Source organism: Esox lucius, chromosome 4, assembly GCF_011004845.1.
Source record: "Esox lucius isolate fEsoLuc1 chromosome 4, fEsoLuc1.pri, whole genome shotgun sequence".
In the NCBI taxonomy this organism is placed as follows: domain Eukaryota; kingdom Metazoa; phylum Chordata; class Actinopteri; order Esociformes; family Esocidae; genus Esox; species Esox lucius.
In genome coordinates, this window is record NC_047572.1 from 20,824,086 (window position 1) to 20,842,344 (window position 18,259).

At 43.4% G+C, this 18,259-nt stretch overlaps 1 protein-coding gene across 4 annotated transcripts; it reads left to right on the plus strand.

Moving 5' to 3' along the window:
* The first annotated feature begins 675 nt into the window (after positions 1 to 675).
* On the plus strand, positions 676 to 18,259 carry klhl3 (kelch-like family member 3). Of its 4 annotated transcripts, none has more exons than XM_034291995.1 (15): positions 676 to 1,132; positions 1,910 to 2,032; positions 2,309 to 2,415; positions 2,643 to 2,764; positions 4,700 to 4,862; positions 5,166 to 5,275; positions 6,917 to 7,033; positions 7,209 to 7,358; positions 11,020 to 11,113; positions 11,233 to 11,430; positions 11,793 to 11,894; positions 12,262 to 12,390; positions 14,181 to 14,321; positions 15,317 to 15,460; positions 15,582 to 18,259. In XM_034291995.1, exons 1-15 carry the CDS (start codon positions 1,113 to 1,115, stop codon positions 15,608 to 15,610), a joined length of 1,749 nt encoding a protein of 582 aa, XP_034147886.1. In that variant the 5' UTR covers positions 676 to 1,112; the 3' UTR covers positions 15,611 to 18,259. The 4 variants fall into 4 exon arrangements, with proteins under 4 accessions (XP_034147886.1, XP_010897389.1, XP_010897396.1 ...); XM_010899087.3 differs by having other exon boundaries at positions 678 to 1,132; positions 10,996 to 11,113; XM_010899094.3 differs by having other exon boundaries at positions 678 to 1,132; positions 1,913 to 2,032; positions 10,996 to 11,113.

Below are 18,259 nucleotides of genomic sequence, written 5' to 3' on the forward strand. Positions count from 1 at the left end.
CCGACGATGTCTCCAAGAAAATGTTGGGCTAATGTAGCATTTTGAAGATTAACCTTTAATTGAATCATTTAGATACAGATGTGTGACAAAACTGAATAAATCAGCTGAGGAACAAAAGACTGAATGAAAAAAAAACTGAATAAATGAGTGGAGGAAAATAACAAATGCAGATTTTTCGATAGAGGTGTACTGCATGATACAATTAAGCAAAGGGCATACTATTATGCTCTGTGGCATGTATAGAAATGTTGAGCAGGTCTAGGTGACCTCAATTTTGGATGAAGGTGGTGCGAGGAAATGATCTGTGCGCTCTCCACCACCCTCATCAAAACACCAAATGAGGGAACATCTTTGGGAAGAATGGTGTTCCATCATAGCAGTAGAGGTCCAGACTGATAGAATCTATGTCTGGGCACATTGAAGCTGCTATGGCAGCTGGAGGTGGTCCAACACCTTACTGAGATACCTTATGTTGGTTTTTCCTTTAATCGGTCAACCGTCTGTATGAATCTGTGTTTTGTATTTAAAATAATTTGCACTGCTTGTTCTGTACTATGATGTTTTAATAAATATGTAATGATGAGAAACACATGTTTATGAGAGTGTTGTAAGCTACATTTAATGTAATTTTATCCTCTGTTACCGTGAAAGTAAGCATGTATTTTAATATAAACACAAAGCTTTAGCAATGTCTTAAAAACTTTAACATATATCAATAAAATAATAGCATTTTTAGATATAAGGTTTTTCTCCAGTTGTCATCACCTCTGACACGCTGTAACCTAGCAACCCCGAGCATAACCAATATGTTCATTTCCAGTGGACAAAGCTTTGCGGGTTGAAAGGGGGCGGGATAAAGAGGCAGTGGTGACTGGGAAAAGCATACCCTTTCTCGCTCACATTTTGATACTAGTTTAGGCTAATAAGCGGTAACCATGGGGAAATGGCTACTCATTACTAGCGAGTTTTATTTATCACCTAATGAATGAGTCAGTTTTTGATAATGGCATCTAATGCTCTTTTCTGTGTTGTGTGTTGGACTTTGAACTGTTAATTTTGTTAATGTGCCCGTACTAGTCAGCGCTGGTACAGTATGCATCACATCTGATATAATGGACTGTGTAACGTTGGGGTAAGTTGCATTGGTTGGTAGTCGGAATTAAAGTGTAGACTTCTGATGGATCCCGTGCGGTTATTTGTGGATAGTTTGCCATATTATTGAAATAAATTAGTAATTTTCTATGAATAGTTGGATAACTTGTAAGCTATGCTTGGCAGTGCTAATTCTGCACTGCCATATTGTTGGTTTGCCGATGTAGCTTGCTTAACTAGCGTTAGCATGCTAAGCAAACAGTGGGCAAAAGGAAGCTAACGATATGATAGCTACAGCTGTATCATGCATGGTACCTACTTTATTTACTTTGCTAATTTGTCAACAAGAATGGGATATGCGTACTAAAACGATATTAGTCACCACGCCATGACTAAACGAAGTCGAAATACGTATGTACCATAAAAAGTAGATAGTGACAGTACCTCAGTTATACAAATATTTGTAGGTACCGTAGCTAACCAGTTAGCTAGCTTCCAATATCACTGACCTACTGGGTTGGCACGTTCGATAACGTTGGCTAGATTTTAGCTAAGTAACTGTTGACTGCTCTAAAGCATATCATACTAGCACATCATACTACTTTGTCGTTAAAAATACATTGTTCAGTTATTTTTAACTTAACTCCAGCTTTGGCTATAAAATTACAGTAGGTTTTGGTCAATGCCGTCTTTTTACAGGTCAAAGGGCTGAGGATGTGGATGTGATATAGACGTGGATCACCTATAGTTTTGACTAAGTCAATGATCTTGAGTTATCTTGGGTAAGGCTATTCATGTTCAGTTCATCCCTGACCAGTAGAGAATCTAGTGTCCAGCAGCCAACCTGTGACTCTGAGGAGGATGCCATGGATGCAGGGATGCACAGTTTCAACCACACCCATATGAGAAGGGCATTTCAGCTAATGAATGACTTGAGGAGGTAGGTTGGCTTGCAAAGATGCAGGGATCTTTTGCTGCAGCAAGTTCCACTGGATCCCCTTTTTGCTATTACTGAATATAAGCCATGTAATGTCCTGTGTACATTGAAATGATAGCCTTATCTTTTACAGAGTAGCCTATAGTGCAGTGAATGTTCTGTTACTACAATGACCTTGGTGGATGGCTGGACAAGTTGACAGTTATTTAGAAGCATCAGTATAATGGTTGGGCAAAACACTGATCAACAATGCTGACCATCCTCATCTTTTGTTTACAGTAAGAAAATCTTGTGTGACGTTCTGTTGGTGGCAGGAAATATAGAGGTGCCAGCTCACAAGTTGGTGCTAGCGTCCTGCAGCCCCTACTTCTGTGCCATGTTTACAGGTATTAATAGCCTTCATAAAGTTCATGGTAAAGTGTAGTCAGATGTAGCTTATACAAATATATGTTTGCATTTGTTTGTGTAAGCTTCATTTGTCATTGAAAGTTGTGGGTAAAATGAAAACATTTTCTGAAAGGGAGGCCCACTCAATCTTAACAGTGAGAATATTGTTTTGCACTTGTCACAGAAAATCTTTCCAAGTTGTTCTCTCACTTTCTGTGGTGTACAGGGGACATGAGTGAGAGCAAAGCCCAGCAGGTGGAGATCAGGGATGTGGATGGCCAGACACTAAGGAAACTGGTGGACTATATCTATACTGCTGAGATTGAAGTAACAGAGGAGAATGTTCAGGTGAGCAACACTTTTGCTGTCTTCCGACAGGTTGATGTGCTTTTAGTAGTGGAGGCAATGGATTCTCGTGAGCTATTTTGGGTCTCATGAGTTACTTCATGAGTCTCAGAATTGCAGACTTTAAGTGGAGTAAATGCGACTCCCCTCCCCTGCCCTTTCTCTTGACATTCCCCTCCTTCCTTCCAGGGTTTTTGCAGGCTGGGCATTTCCGCTTATTATTAGCTCAGGAAATGTGCTTGGAGCAAGGGGAAATCCTCTCAATGTTTGCAACATGCCTGCTTTTGTGTGTGTGTGTGTGTTTTTGTATGCCATCCAAGCCTTGTTGTAAGACGATCATTATATGTGACGTATGTGGCGCTACAGGGCTGTCTGTGTAGCCTCTCTGAATGTGTGGGCCACAGCTGCAGAAAACACCCACTGTAATAGTCAGTCTGCATCTCCCTGTTCGGGGCAACAGGCAAAAAAAAAATCAGGCATTTTCAGAGAAGAGCCTAGCTCTGTGACCTAGTTTCTACGTGCCTGTCTGCGTAGGGATGTGGACAAATGGGAGCGCTGGGCTGTTAAAGCACACAACGGGCTGAATGCTAATACACCAGTGAAGTTGGATGGCTCCTTTAGAATTGACTGCCATGTCTCACCAGGTCGTTATTATAGTGGTCCAGCTATAGACACAGAGACCCAGGCATGTAACCCTTCCCTGTTATTCCTGCTGTCCCTCTTTTGTTTTGGTGTTCTTCCAGCTTAAGCCCTTATCCTAGTAAATCCTTTTCTCTTTCTGGCCATTTGTGCATCATGGGATGCATGGCATCGACATGGATCATGGCACCATTTAGATAACATTTCTGCTTTGTTTGGGTCGGATAGTACTTTGGAACTCAATATGACTGAGTCAGCCTCCTGTAGATCATTCTACCCATATGGTATGGAAATTCTCTGAATGTTAATTAGATTCTATTTCTTTTACTTCAAATTCTATATTACCATTCTGTATCCTGTTTACTATTTTCAAATTTAAGAATATAGTTAAAATGAATCAGGTATTCTTAATTCACTTCTGTATTGAGCTATCCTGTGTGTTGTGCCATCTCTCTGCGAAGAGAGAACCAAGAATTGGAGAATATGGCTTAATATGGTTAATATGCTGTCCATGCGTAAGTTCTGACTTTATTTCATGTTTCTTTTCAGTTTTCCTAGAGAAGTCTGAACAGCTCTACAGTAACATAGTGGGAATCAGTATTTTTACATTTTAGTTGTGTTTTTATTTCTACAGCAGTGTTCACTTTGTGATCACACCTTGTACCCCTATATCATGTTGGAGGCTTAAACTTAATTTCCACAGAACAGAGAATAGTTTTGAAATATTTTGTAGAGAATAGCTTTAAAATATTTAATATGGTATCGAAAAAATATCGGAATATAATGTGATATTTTGGCCATATTTCCCAGCCCTAATGTTATGTATTAGGGCTGGGAATGTTTGCTGTTTATGATCCATGTCATCAAAACCACTCCAATTTAGACTTGGACTGTAATGGCTATCTGAGGTATAAATGTGGTTCTACTTATAGATTATGCGCATATAAACAAGATATTACACATCCAGACCAAAATGGGTGTTTTAACAATATTTAATTAATTGCAAAAGAACCAGACAGCCTCTTTAAAAAAAAATATTGGTCAATCAATACTTTAGTTATTTCAATCAATCAAATGTTGCCTTTTTAAAATGTATCATTTTCCATTTTAATTGTTTTCAAAAACACCAAACCATTAGGAGCCTCTGAAGAAAATCCATCATATAAACTCCTTGACTATGACAATCTTAGTTGACCCTAGAGCCTAACGACTATTTACCGGTCGACTGATTGTGGTGGGTCCTAATTGATATTCTCTCCCGCTGTGTTCTTTGTGTTGATCTGTTTTGTGTCTCCGTAGGTTCTCCTGCCTGCAGCAAGCCTCCTACAGCTGATGGACGTGCGGCAGGTGTGCTGTGAATTCCTGCAGAGCCAGCTTCACCCCACTAATTGTCTGGGAATCCGAGCTTTCGCCGACCTCCACACCTGCACACAGCTATTCAGCCAGGCACATGGTTACGCTGGTGGGTAGAACCCCAACCTCATGTCTACGTTTCACCACGCTGGTAGTCTCAGGACAGGGAAAATGTAGTCCCTCGGTCGGTTGGTACTGACAGACTTTAGTTATGGGTAGTTATGGCTGACTACTTCGATTTTTAAGTGAAGAGAGTTATTGATTTAGCCTGCCATTAAAAGAGGTGACCTGACCTGGGAATGTTTTGCATGAGTATAAGTCTGGTGTCTCCCTCTTTCCATTGCTCAGGAGTTTAATGGACTGTCATCTGTCTGGTTGTTTGTCTAACAGTGTGCCCGTGTTTGTTTAACAGAGCAGCATTTCTCAGAGGTGATGCTGGGAGAGGAGTTCATGGGCCTGTCCCTGCAGCAGGTGTGCAGTCTCATCTCCAGTGACAAACTCACTGTGTCCACAGAGGAGAAGGTAGGCCAGCCGCAAGAACATCCCGAACCAACCCCTCTGCTTCTGTTCAGGTACACACTGCCACTATATGCTCATTCTTTCCTGTAAGATAAGGACTACTTAGAAGTAACCACTGACAATAACTAGTAACTCTGCCAGACAAATGCATCAGCCGTCTCTTTACGATCAGTTAGCTCAGTACAGCTCAGCTCTCAGAGTCTCTCAGAATCATCTGCTCTTACTCAGGCTACATTCACTGTGATAACATCTTCCCCATCACTCAGTCTCGCTCTGCCTGGGGTCAGCCCCGTCACAGACAGCCTGCTCCCTGTCCCCAAGTGACATACCCAACAAGGACAGGGTCCAAGCCATAGCTACTGCGGCTGACTCACCACTCCAGGCCTCACTGTCCACTAAGTAGTGTGCTCACATAGCAAAGCAGCCTCTTCATCAGCCCGTATGTACACAAGGCCATGAATTAGCGAGTACAAAGCCGAAAATAATACAGTACTTGGTCACTTGGCATTCTCTTACTCCACCTAAATCACATAGACTCTCACAAATTAACAGCGGCACTTAAAAGCCTTTAATTTGAATGTATAGTTTTTATTGGCAGTCCTGAATGGCACAGCGGTAGAAGTTAAGCAAGCAGCGTGATAAAACAACCAGAAGAGCATCGGACGTGCTAAAGAGGTCACGTTTCTTGACATCGACTGTCCTGAGTCTACTGGGAGGAAAAAGTGTGTAAAAGTAAAATACAACCAAGAATATGCTATGATCTGCAGATCAGATAATCACTGAATCACTTCACTGATTATCTGATCTGCAGAAACAGTGAATAGTGAGAAGACGCCATAGTTCTGGTCTGTGCTAATTTTTACAGTGAAGTTATGTGAAGATTAAAAAAAGATATGTTGCATGCAATGATTATTGGACCAGGAAGAAATTTTATCCATTTCAATGTGCATTTTACAGTGTCATGATAGACTACTGTTACGGCTTTACATGAATTATTTCTTCATGGCTTTTCTTTTAGTGTGATTTTCAGTGTGAGTGAAAACCTGAATTTATCACGGTGTATTCATTCTGCCAATGTAAAGCTTTACAATTGTCCAAATTCAGGTTGTTCCCACAGAAATGTTTGTGCTTACATGTTTTGTTTGCTGGAATGAATACCCCTCACACGTGCACATCCATAAACCCCAGTAAACTAACAGTGGTGGGTCTTTGGTACTTGAGTTAAGGTTGCTGGCACCCTGAGCCATTGAGAAAGTCAACTAAATGAGAACTATTGGATTTGGTCCGTTCAAATGTTTTTGTTTGAAGTGTTTACCTCAAAACTGACCTCCTGATGTGGTTAACTATGGTTGTGTACATCTTATTATACAACACAAAGTAATATTTTTTTTTAGCTAAAATCTTTATGTCCGTTGTGCAACTATGGAAAGAAACGGTTATTGGATTGGGTACCCCCCTGCAACGTGGCCAAGTGGCCTAACTCCCTAAAACAACAAACATCTAGGTCTCATGTACACACTAACTCGACTCCAGCCCTGTCTTTATTTACTGTCCAATCAGAGATCTCATCCCCACCATGTTCAGAGATTAAGCTGGGGAGGCCACATGAAAAATAATAAACCCTTTCATGTTCTCTCTTCTCAGGTGTTTGAGGCAATGGTTGCGTGGATTAAACACGACAAGGAAGCCCGTCTGGAGCACATGCCAAAGTTGATGGAACATGTTCGTCTGCCACTGCTTTCTAGAGACTATCTGGTTCAGGTGGGTCACATGTTGCGCTGCCGCTCCATTTTGTTTTACACATTATGGATCAAATGCTCCAAAATACCAAACAGACTGTGAGAAGCTGCTTAATTGCATTAGACCTAGTGACGGTATTGTGCACGTTTGTTTCAATGGGGGCCTGTCTGCTCTGTGTCTGCTTCCCTGAGCGCAGATTGTGGAGGAGGAAGCCTTGATCAAGAACAACAACACATGCAAGGACTTCCTGATCGAGGCCATGAAGTACCACCTCCTTCCTGCTGACCAGCGACACCTCATCAAGACGGATCGCACACGACCACGCACGCCTATCAGCCTCCCCAAGGTCAGACGATGTGCACGCTCATGCACACACGTTCATGCGTGCGCACACACACGCACTTGGTTGAAGTGATGCTGGTGTTTACTGATGTGAATCATGGGCTTGTGTCCGCCCTCACCATAACCCTGCTTTGGGGGGCATCAGCAAAATGCCTGCCCTTACAACACTGTGTGTTTCATCTAAGCCAGCACAGGGGAAACTTCACCTACCACACGCACACTTTCCCATCATGCCAGTGGCCATAGAAGGTCAGCATCTGCCCACTCATGTTGGTTGCGACCCTGAACTGCAGTCAGGTCAAAATCCTGGTGAGAACAAGCATGAAGATAAGTTTCCCTGAGATGGTTACTGACTTTGTGCAAACATTCTTCAGCTGTGCACACCCACAGTTTCATCGGGTTGTTAAGTTGGCTGGTCCCAGACAATCCTGTAGGTTAAGAAGTAGGATGTGGAGGTCTTGGGTTGGTTATGTGTGGTCCTGATTGTCAACATTGTGGGTGGATTATGGCCAAGATACAGTGGGGAGAACAAGTATTTGATACACTGCCGATTTTGCAGGTTTTCCTACTTACAAAGAATGTAGAGGTCTGTCATTTTTATCATAGGTACACTTGAACTGTGAGAGACTGAATCTAAAACAAAAATCCAGAAAATCATATTGTATGATTTTTAAATAATTAATTTGCATGACATAGGTATTTGATCACCAGTGGGGATTTTTTTAAGACTGCAAGGGAAGCTCGGCTTCCCCTATAATGTCAAAAAACTGTGAGTGACGGAATAAAAAAAAATATCCAGAAAATCACATTGTATGATTTTTAAGTAATTCATTTGCATTTTATTGCATGACATTAGTCTTTGATACATCAGAAAAGCAGAACTTAATATTTGGTACAGAAACCTTTGTTTGCAATTACAGAGATCATATGTTTCCTGTAGTTCTTGACCAGGTTTGCACACACTGCAGTAGGGATTTTGGCCCACTCCTTCATACAGACTTTCTCCAGATCCTTCAGGTTTCAGGGGCTCTCGCCAAAGATTTTCTATTGGGTTCAGGTCTGGAGACTGGCTAGGCCACTCCAGGACCTTGAGATGCTTCTTAAGGAGCCCCTCCTTATTTTCCCTGGCTGTGTGTTTCGGGTCGTTGTCATGCTGGAAGACTCAGCCACGACCCATCTTCAATGCTCTTACTGAGGGAAGGATGTTGTTGGCCAAGATCTCGCGATACATGGCCCCATCCATCCTCCCCTCAATACGGTGCAGAGTCGTCCTGTCCCCTTTGCAGAAAAGCATCCCCAAAGAATGATGTTTCCACCTCCATGCTTCACGGTTGGGATGGTGTTCTTGGGGTTGTACTCATCCTTCTTCTTCCTCCAAATATGGCGAGTGGAGTTTAGACCAAAAAGCTCTATTTTTGTCTCATCAGACCACATGACCTTCTCCCATTCCTCCTCTGGATCATCCAGATGGTCATTGGCAAACTTCAGCCGGGCCTGGACATGCGCTGGCTTGAGCAGGGGGACCTTGCATGTGCTGCAGGATTTTAATCCATGACGGCGTAGTGTGTTACTAATGGTTTTCTTTGAGACTGTGGTCCCAGCTCTCTTCAGGTCATTGACCAGGTAGTTCTGGGCTGATCCCTCACCTTCATCATGAACATTGGGAGATTGACCATCATCTTGAACTTCTTCCATTTTCTAATAATTGCGCCACCAGTTTTTGCCTTCTCACCAAGCTCCTTGCTTATTGTCCTGTAGCCCATCCCAGCCTTACAGGTCTACAATTTTATCCCTGATGTCCTTAAACAGCTCTCTAGTCTTGGCAATTGTGGAGAGGTTGGAGTCTGTCTGATTGAGTGTGTGGACAGGTGTCTTTTATACAGGTAACAAGTTCAAACAGGTGCAGTTAATACAGGTAATGAGTGGAGAACAGGAGGGCTTCTTAAAGAAAAACTGACATGTCTGTGGGAGCCGAAATTCTTACTGTTTGGTAGGTGATCAACAGTGGCGGCTGCTGGTCTTTCAAAGAGGGGAAGCTCATTTTCGGCCTACATTATAACCCACTGATGGTCTTCTGACTCTCGGGGTCTTTGGGGTCTTTTGGACCCCAGACAATAACATTCAATTTTGTAACAGAACAATTATTTTTGATTTTTTTGTACAAATATAATTTTACTCTGTTTATTAATGGCTTTGCTAAAATCAGGTCGACAATATTTGCACTGTCTGCCATCATGTGCAGTTTCACCCGCGTACGACGCTAGCCTAGCCTATAACTGTATATGAATTAATGAATTATAATATATAAAAAATATATTAAACTTGTGGATTGTGGTGTAGCCTATAATTGTGTGAAATGTATGATGCAAATCGGCTAGCAATTTCGCCAAACAAATATCAAGAAATATTGCAGCAATTTGTCTTTCGAATACACTTGAGAAATCCGCGATGGGACTGAGCGCGAAATAGCTTCAGTGACTTCTTATAGTACAGACCGCTGTCAGTCAAAAGGAGATGCAGTTTGACAGATCGTCAGATCCTCCAGTCAACACGTGGAAGCCCGGAGTCCAGGCCAGCCCACTCCTCATTCACCCCCAGAGACGCTGAGCGTCCGTGGGCGGGACATAATCGCAGCATTTATCCAATCACCGTCTACTTTCGGAGCACTGAAAAAAACTGTTCTAAGCAGCCCCATTGAAGTCAATGGACGCTCGGCTTCAACAGGGAAATGCACTGTGACACTGCGGGATTGTATGAGAAGAAAATCGAGTCAGCCGACCTGTAACTGATTCTGAACTAACTAGTTTTAGAGATGAACGTGTTTTAACGCATTTTTAGTCAGTAAAATGTTTACACAATAGTACATATTTGACCATTATTTTTTTGACATTATAGGGGAAGCCAAGCTTCCCTTGCAGTCTTAAAGAAATCCCCACTGGTGATCAAATACCTATGTCATGCAAATTAATTATTTAAAAATCATACAATATGATTTTCTGGATTTTTGTTTTAGATTCCGTCTCTCACAGTTGAAGTGTACCTATGATAAAAATAACAGACCTCTACATTCTTTGTAAAAAAAAAAGAAGAAATGCTCACTAACAGGGTAAACAAATATGTTTAGTAGCTGACTGTAGGCACAAACTCTCTGACTAGTTCATTAGGTACACATTAGGTACACAAGTCAGTTTACAAGAACATTAGAACGATATGGTTAAGCAGCCTAGTGGTCAGAGCACCTGACCTGTTACCCAAAGGTTGCTAGATTGAATCCGTGAGCCAGCATGGTGAAAGTCCACCCAGCTCCCTGGTAAAATGAGGGTTTAGAAGAATGTCCGAAGAACATGTCCGACACCTCCTGGGATTTCACGCCAACTTCCACAGGTTTCCAGAGACGAAAACCAGTTCTGTTTCTCCAGACATGTTTCTCGTCTGATTATCAGCTGTTAGACATGAGTCGTGAGAAAATGTCTCTTCCTCGAGTGTGGAGAGGATTTTACTTGCTAAATATGTCTATCCTAATATTTCAAGCATACAACATTCTTTATATTTCACGTCCTATGTCAACACGAACCCGAGTGACGGCTTCTTACAAAGCAAGCGTGTGAGTGTTGAGACTGTAACTGAGCGTGGTGTGTTAGGTGATGATTGTGGTGGGTGGTCAGGCCCCCAAGGCCATCCGCAGTGTGGAGTGCTACGACTTCCAGGAGGACCGCTGGTACCAGGTGGCCGACCTGCCGTCCCGACGCTGTCGTGCAGGTACCCACCCCTCTGAGATCACACACTCCTCCCTTCCCAGTGTGTTGTTCTGCTGGAGAAACCTGCCAGGCATTGAGTCGGGGCTCACCCTGGCATGACCGTCTGTCTCTGTGTATCAGGTGTGGTGTTCATGGCAGGGCGGGTGTACGCAGTGGGAGGCTTCAACGGCTCGCTGCGAGTCAGGACGGTGGATGTTTACGATGGGGGGAGGGACCAGTGGACTACAGTACCCAGCATGCAAGAGCGACGGAGCACCCTGGGGGCGGCCGTGCTGGGGGACTTGCTGTATGCCGTGGGGGGCTTCGACGGGAGCACAGGTACCCAGTAGTCCTCTTTTCTCCCCTCCCATCTCCCCTCTGCCCTTACACACCCATGGAGAGGAAGTCCTTCAGTCAGTGCTGCCCAAGACTAGGGTGTTGTCATGGTGTGTTGTCAACAGTGTTGTCTTAGTCTCCCAGCCGACCTTTAAAACACATTAACTGAAGGAGCAGGGAGCGGTAGTGGCCCAAAGGTGAATGTGGAGATTATGTTATTGGACACATGGTGATGTCACTGACGGTACCGGTCAGTACTGACATGCTGGAACAGAGAGGATTGGAGTGGGGTTAGAGTGGCTTAGCTTTTCTCCTGTTGTCAGCCGCTGTGTTGAAAGGCTTTGTTTTTCCCCCCTCTATCCCAGGTCTGTCATCAGTAGAGGCCTACAGCTACAAGACCAACGAGTGGACATTTGTTGCTCCCATGAACACCAGACGAAGCAGTGTTGGAGTGGGAGTAGTGGACGGTAGGAATTAATCTGTGTCCCTGGGCCGTATTCATCCGTGTGGTCCCTGGGCCGTATTCATCCGTGTGGTCCCTGGGCCGTATTCATCCGTGCGGTCCCTGGGCCGTATTCATCCGTGCGGTCCCTGGGCCGTATTCATCCGTGCGGTCCCTGGGCCGTATTCATCCGTGCAGTCCCTGGGCCGTATTCACCCGTGCGGTCCCTGGGCCGTATTCATCCGTGCAGTCCCTGGGCCGTATTCATCCATGCGGTCCCTGGGCCGTATTCATCCGTGTGTTATTTGACTGTGGCTTCACATTAAGCATTTCTTTGTTCCTTGTTGTATTTCTTAGTTTGTGTGTGTGTGTGTGTTTTTTGTGTGGCACAGGGAAGCTGTATGCGGTGGGTGGCTACGATGGAGCGTCACGGCAATGTCTTAGCACTGTGGAGGAGTACAATCCTGTCAGTAATCAGTGGGGCTACGTGGCTGACATGAGTACCAGGCGGAGCGGAGCAGGTACTGACCACACACTCAATCAGCACGTTTTACATTGTAGTCATTCTAGCCAATGCTACCAAGCTGGTCCTGCTGTAATGGACGACATGATGACCAATCACCTCGCGGGCCGCATGTTCTACTGTGATTGGTCAGTAAGGGCCGCGCCACTTTCTTCTCAGCTTTGCTTGAGGCTAGTTGAGTGGCATTAACATGCATGAGCTCCTCTGACCACACCATCTGGATGTTATTCTGCCCCCCAGCTGGGCTTTATGGAAAAGACATGGCCCACCACACACTAGTGCCTTCACAATTAAACCCAATCACACATTAACATTAAATCACAAAACATTAATTATTCTTTATAGAATGTTTCTATCCAAAATCAAGATACAGTATGAATAATCAAATGAAATGTATTTATAAGAAAATGGATGTAAGCAATGCAACAAAATAGTGACATGTTATTACAAAATGACATGTTATTACATGGGAGTGTAGTCGCTGTGAATGTCTCTGAAGCTCTCTTTCTTGCTGCTCTCGGTATGTCTGTCTCTTTCTATATTTCTTGGGGTTAAAGTTTAGACTATAACTATAAGCTATCATTTCAGGTTTTCATATTTAATGAACAAATTAAAAATGACTGAACCATTCACACATTGTTGACCCAGTTTAGGGTCCACAAGTATTTGGACTATTGGCTTCACAGCTGCGTCTAATTAGACGGGTGTGTTTATTAACATCATTACTACATGGACAATAGAGCTGTTCCCAACCAAAGGAGTGTCAGGGCTTGTCAAGCTGCCCCTCGTACCAGGGGACGACTGCGAACAGCATAGGCAAACTGCTAATCATTTTATGGATAATGTTGATAGAAATAACTTGAAATTAAAGCTGTCAGTCTGCCTTTAACCCCGTGGCCTGGGAAGTGTCTTTAACTGTCTAAGGTGCTGGAATACACAGGCAAAAAAAGGGAAATGCGTCACTGCCCAAATACTTTTGGAGATCACTGTGTCTATAATTACTGTTTTATTATTGTGAGCGTGTCTTTGGGCCGGTCAGTGTTGTGGATGTTATTGTGATCCCATTGAGGTCCTTAGCCTCTGTGTGTTAGTGCCTCTTGGATCTGGATGTGAATGAGTGCCCTGTGCTCATTGTGCAGTCTGTTCAGCTGGGCAGAGGAAGTAGCATTGAACACAAATACACCCCTCCATTCCTGCCGACAGCCTGGGTTCATCCAGGACTAGACTGCTAACTAACTGGCAGCACGAGCTAGGAGGACACCGCACAACTTTAGTCAACACATGTCAATACTCACCTGGGATATTGTTTTAATAATACAATACGAAACAGAGCTGTCTCTGCATAGGCATTGCATTGATTTGATTTAACTGAATGAGCCCTGAAATAAAATGGTTGCCAAAGAAGTGGATGGCCCAGTTATCAAGATAATTTTGGAACCCGATTGCTCCTCCTGGTGGGCGGTTAACAGATTGCAGTTACTGCTGCTAGTTAAGGGTTAAAAGACACAATTAATTTAGAACTACCTGCAGGATGGCCTCACATTAATGATAAGTTAAAGACATTCACTGTCCGTTTGAGCTTACAAAACAGTTTGAATGAATCAGTGTAGAAGGGACTATATTGTATGAATTATTAAGTAGTTACTCAGAGGCACATTCAAATACGTTGTGTGAGAAATTGTGGTCTATTGATTTTGCAAATCACATTGATTTGTGGCATGGCACACAATGCCTATGGAAGTGCGTGTTTATGTGGGGATATTTCTGACTGTGTGTGTGTGTGTGCAGGTGTTGGAGTGCTGAGTGGGCAGCTGTATGCGGCAGGGGGTCATGATGGGCCCCTGGTGAGAAAGAGTGTGGAGGTCTACGATCCACCTAGTAACACCTGGAGACAGGTGTGTGACATGAACATGTGTCGGAGAAACGCTGGTGAGTAGCCTTATCCATCACACACACACACTACACAGAGACACACACTACATAGCACACAGGGCCAAAGGCATTGACACCATTGGTCTAAATAGGATTATCTGGTCAGGCGGTTCAAAAGTTACCTGTCAGATAGAACTCAGTGTGTCCTGTTTGATTGACATTTACTGCAGCTTAACTGTCCAGAAGGGAGGGCTACCAGGTTCTGTTGTTGGACCACTTTTGGGAGTGCTACCTGGTTCTGTTATTGGACCACTTTTGGGAGTGTTACCGGGTTCTGTTATTGGACCACTTTTGGGAGTGCTACCGGGTTCTGTTATTGGACCACTTTTGGGAGGGCTACCGGGTTCTGTTATTGGACCATTTTTGGGAGGGCTACCGGGTTCTGTTATTGGACCATTTTTGGGAGGGCTACCGGGTTCTGTTATTACAGCATGCTGGCTATGGTGCTTTGGGGGTTTGTTCCAATCTCCACATAACTCAGTCATCACTGATACTAAATCATTAGTATGTTTTTATTCATATGCCATTTCAACACAGTTTCTATTAGTTGTGGAACTATATTATCCAGCAGACAAATGGAAATGTTTGCCTGCACTGTCATGACTGTTTTGTTGAGTGAGCATACAGGGATGTACTAGGGAAAAAGGCTTTCCCGTCCTCTGTTCCTTTGTCTTGGAACAAGGTTCAAAGGGTCCTGAATCTATGGGAGCTTGTTCCTTTAAATCACTAGGATTAAAACTGATAAAATTAGGAGCAGTCAGTGTCTTGACCCCAACATTTTCCTGAGCCGTTTTGCTGCTTTATACATGCTCACATTTTATTGCATTGCTTTTTATGTTGTAACGGTCTGAAACATCCAATGCTGGCCAGGCCTCTTTAAGAGGGATGGTTATTGTCAGTCAGAACCAACCAGGTAGAGAAAGGAAAGCCCTTCCCTCCCTCTGGCCTGGGACACGACTGTGTAGCGTTGTCACTAACCTGTGTGCATGCAGGGGTGTGTGCCATAAATGGTCTGCTGTACGTGATCGGAGGAGACGACGGCTCATGTAATCTCTCCTCAGTGGAGTATTACAACCCTGCCACAGACAAGTGGAGCCTCATCCCCACCAACATGAGCAACGGCCGAAGCTATGCAGGTAATCGTTGCCCTTTGACCTGTCAAGTCTGCATCCGAACTCCGGAGCGTGAGACGGTTCGGTTGGTCACGTTTTATTTGGAACCTTTGGGGTTTGACGTCTCCTTGCTGTCTCCCACCAGGTGTGTCCGTCATAGACAAGCCTTTATGACGGCCAGCCCCCGATGGCAGCAGGACGCCACAGGCAGCAGCCAAAGGGAGCCACTCTGAGTCACACACAGAGGTGTGACTTTTCCTGTCATAGAGTAACACTAGCCTGGTGGGTGGCTCTGAGCATGGGCCTGGACTACCATAGAGAGCGAGAGAGGCACTGGCTTCACCAGTCCAAATGACCCCCAAGACTTCAACAAAGCTGCCTGGAGTGTTTCACGACTGGCTGCCAAAGTGCTCCGCCAAGCCGGGCCGGAGGAGGCCCTTGTCCTACAGCCTCACTGGGCCGTTGAGCTCCATTAGTATTAGGTGGGACACACTTTCCTCACTCCTGTACAACTGAACGGAGGTTACAAATGAAGGGACTGACTGAATGAGCTTTGACCAAGAAGAAGACTGCGGCTTGGCTTGGGAATGGAGACTGCGCTTGGGGATTTAGTGGTGTGTGACTGCGCCGACTCTTTGTGCCAATACTCTTAAAGCCACCATGGGCTCCAGCTGTGCCGTGTCATGCTACTGATGTAGATATGCACTGATGATCAGGTCTGTCTTTCTGTGTCTGTTCTCTGTTGGAGACCTATGGACTGCATGACTATGACTGGGATTCTTGCTCTACCAGGAACCATAGGCTCCCACACTGTTCTAAGCATGTGTAGGGCCTTTCCTGTAATACCACCCCAAAATCTGGCCTCAACTTAAGAGGCAGACAGGACGAGTAACTTGGACCAAGATTTAGCTGGACTCATCTGCCTCATTTATACACTTTCAAATTTTGAGTCTGTGATGGATTTTTCCCCCTCCTACTGGGACTGGCTGCAGCTTGGCATTTTAAACACTGTAAATACAACTGCAAAGTCCTAACAAATACCTGTGCACTCCTACAGTATCTGGGTGTCTCTAAACCTTCTCTCTGAAGATGTGCCAAATTCATGCAAAAACATTAGTCGCCCCACAAAAGGGAAACTCAGTAACTACTTTGAAATGACCGGATAATTTATCTGATGAATGTAGTCTTTTGTTTCCTCAGGCATCGTGGATTAAAATGTTTTATCAGATTAAGCAAACATTATTTTTCATGTAGTTACTGAATTTTGACCTGGTAGAGCAAAATGGACATCATCCTAAGGAGTGAATGCATTAGCACTTTTTGCATTTAGTATAAAACTAATTTCCAGTAAACTGACCAAAACACTACTTAACTTCTGTATCAGGCATGAAAATTCTGTCTGACATCATTCAGATCATAGAACATTTTACCAGGATTGGGTACAATTCCATTAACTCTCAATTCTGTAAGCAGATTGACGTTCTATTCATTTGATTTAAAACAATCTTTGAAAAGAAATGTATGGTACTTTTTAATTTCTAATTTCACTGAATTGCTTTCTTTGAAATGGAACTGACCCTAACTGTCTTTTTCTTGCATCGCTTAATACTGTAATTGTGTTTACAGAGATTCTAGTAGTCCGATAATTATATTTCCTGCACAGTCTGTAGATTTACTATGGTTGAACACCCAAGAGGGATGTTGAAGTACTCTATGCCAGACATAGCAACTTGTATAATGTTAAGCATATTGAATATAATATCAAGGTCAGTGAAATATTTTCTTATGTTTCTTCTATTGTTCTATTAAATTATAGGAAATTGCATTTTTATGAGCATTGCTGTGTGTACCGCCTTTAGAGCATAGTTCCTCTTATGTTCAAGGAGTGGTTCTATTTAAATACATGGTTATGGTGATTCCATTGATCCATATCATTTAAAAAACAACTTCCTCATCGTAACATAAAATGAAGGTCACCTCTGAATCTTTACACATTCCACGCCAATGCAACTAATGTGTTTTTATTAACTTGGACTATGCAGCTGATTGAGTCAGCATTGTAAAATGTCGTTAGGAGGGTGAATTCTTAATTGCGTGTGTGGCAACGCATGCAAAGTTATAATGCCCATTTTTACTGTCTATCTACAGCACATCTGACAATCCTAGCCCTACGCTCTCCTTAACCTCTCACAGGCGAATCACAGGGTCTGTCTCGTGAGGTGCAGACAGGTTAAAGGTCAGAGCGGGATCACTTTGACCTGCACTAGGGGTGTCCAAAACCCAGCACGGACTGCATCCATTCCACCTGACTACACAACAGTTCAGCTGCTAGGCTCATTAACTGGCATAAATAACCTAGAATTTACTTGGGAAGTGTGGCCTTAATTGTCTAAAGCCGTTTTATATCTTGTTCTAACATTCGTCCGTTGTCCATTTTAGACCACATTTTTAGACGGGTTCAATTCCAGTTTATACCTATTTCTAACATGCGTTCTTTGTCTGTGTTCTGATTTTGCAAACATCTTTAGATTTAGACGATTACATGATGCATTGTGATCTGATAGTCCTCAGATTATTTTTGAATGTATCAACATCAGGTCAAGACCAGGATGAAAGACACATGTTAAAAGCAGATCAAAATGTGGCTGTTGGTGATTTGAATTATTTATTGGGATTTAAAAAAAGAAAAACAAGATCAGGAGGACAGAAGCATGTTAGAGACACGTATGAACTGTGAATAAGTCTTCTGAACATTAACACACACAGGATCTCATGACTCAATAGGGACTGTGTGCATTGCTGATGTTAATTTTGTATAATTTA

Excerpts from the sequence above, each read along its gene's own strand:
- klhl3 (XM_010899087.3), top strand. The coding sequence starts at position 1,113 with ATGGACTGTGTAACGTTGGG. Across the intron at positions 2,765-4,699 it reads TAACAGAGGAGAATGTTCAG|GTTCTCCTGCCTGCAGCAAG; the intron begins GTGAGCAACACT and ends GTGTCTCCGTAG. Across the intron at positions 12,391-14,180 it reads TACCAGGCGGAGCGGAGCAG|GTGTTGGAGTGCTGAGTGGG; the intron begins GTACTGACCACA and ends GTGTGTGTGCAG.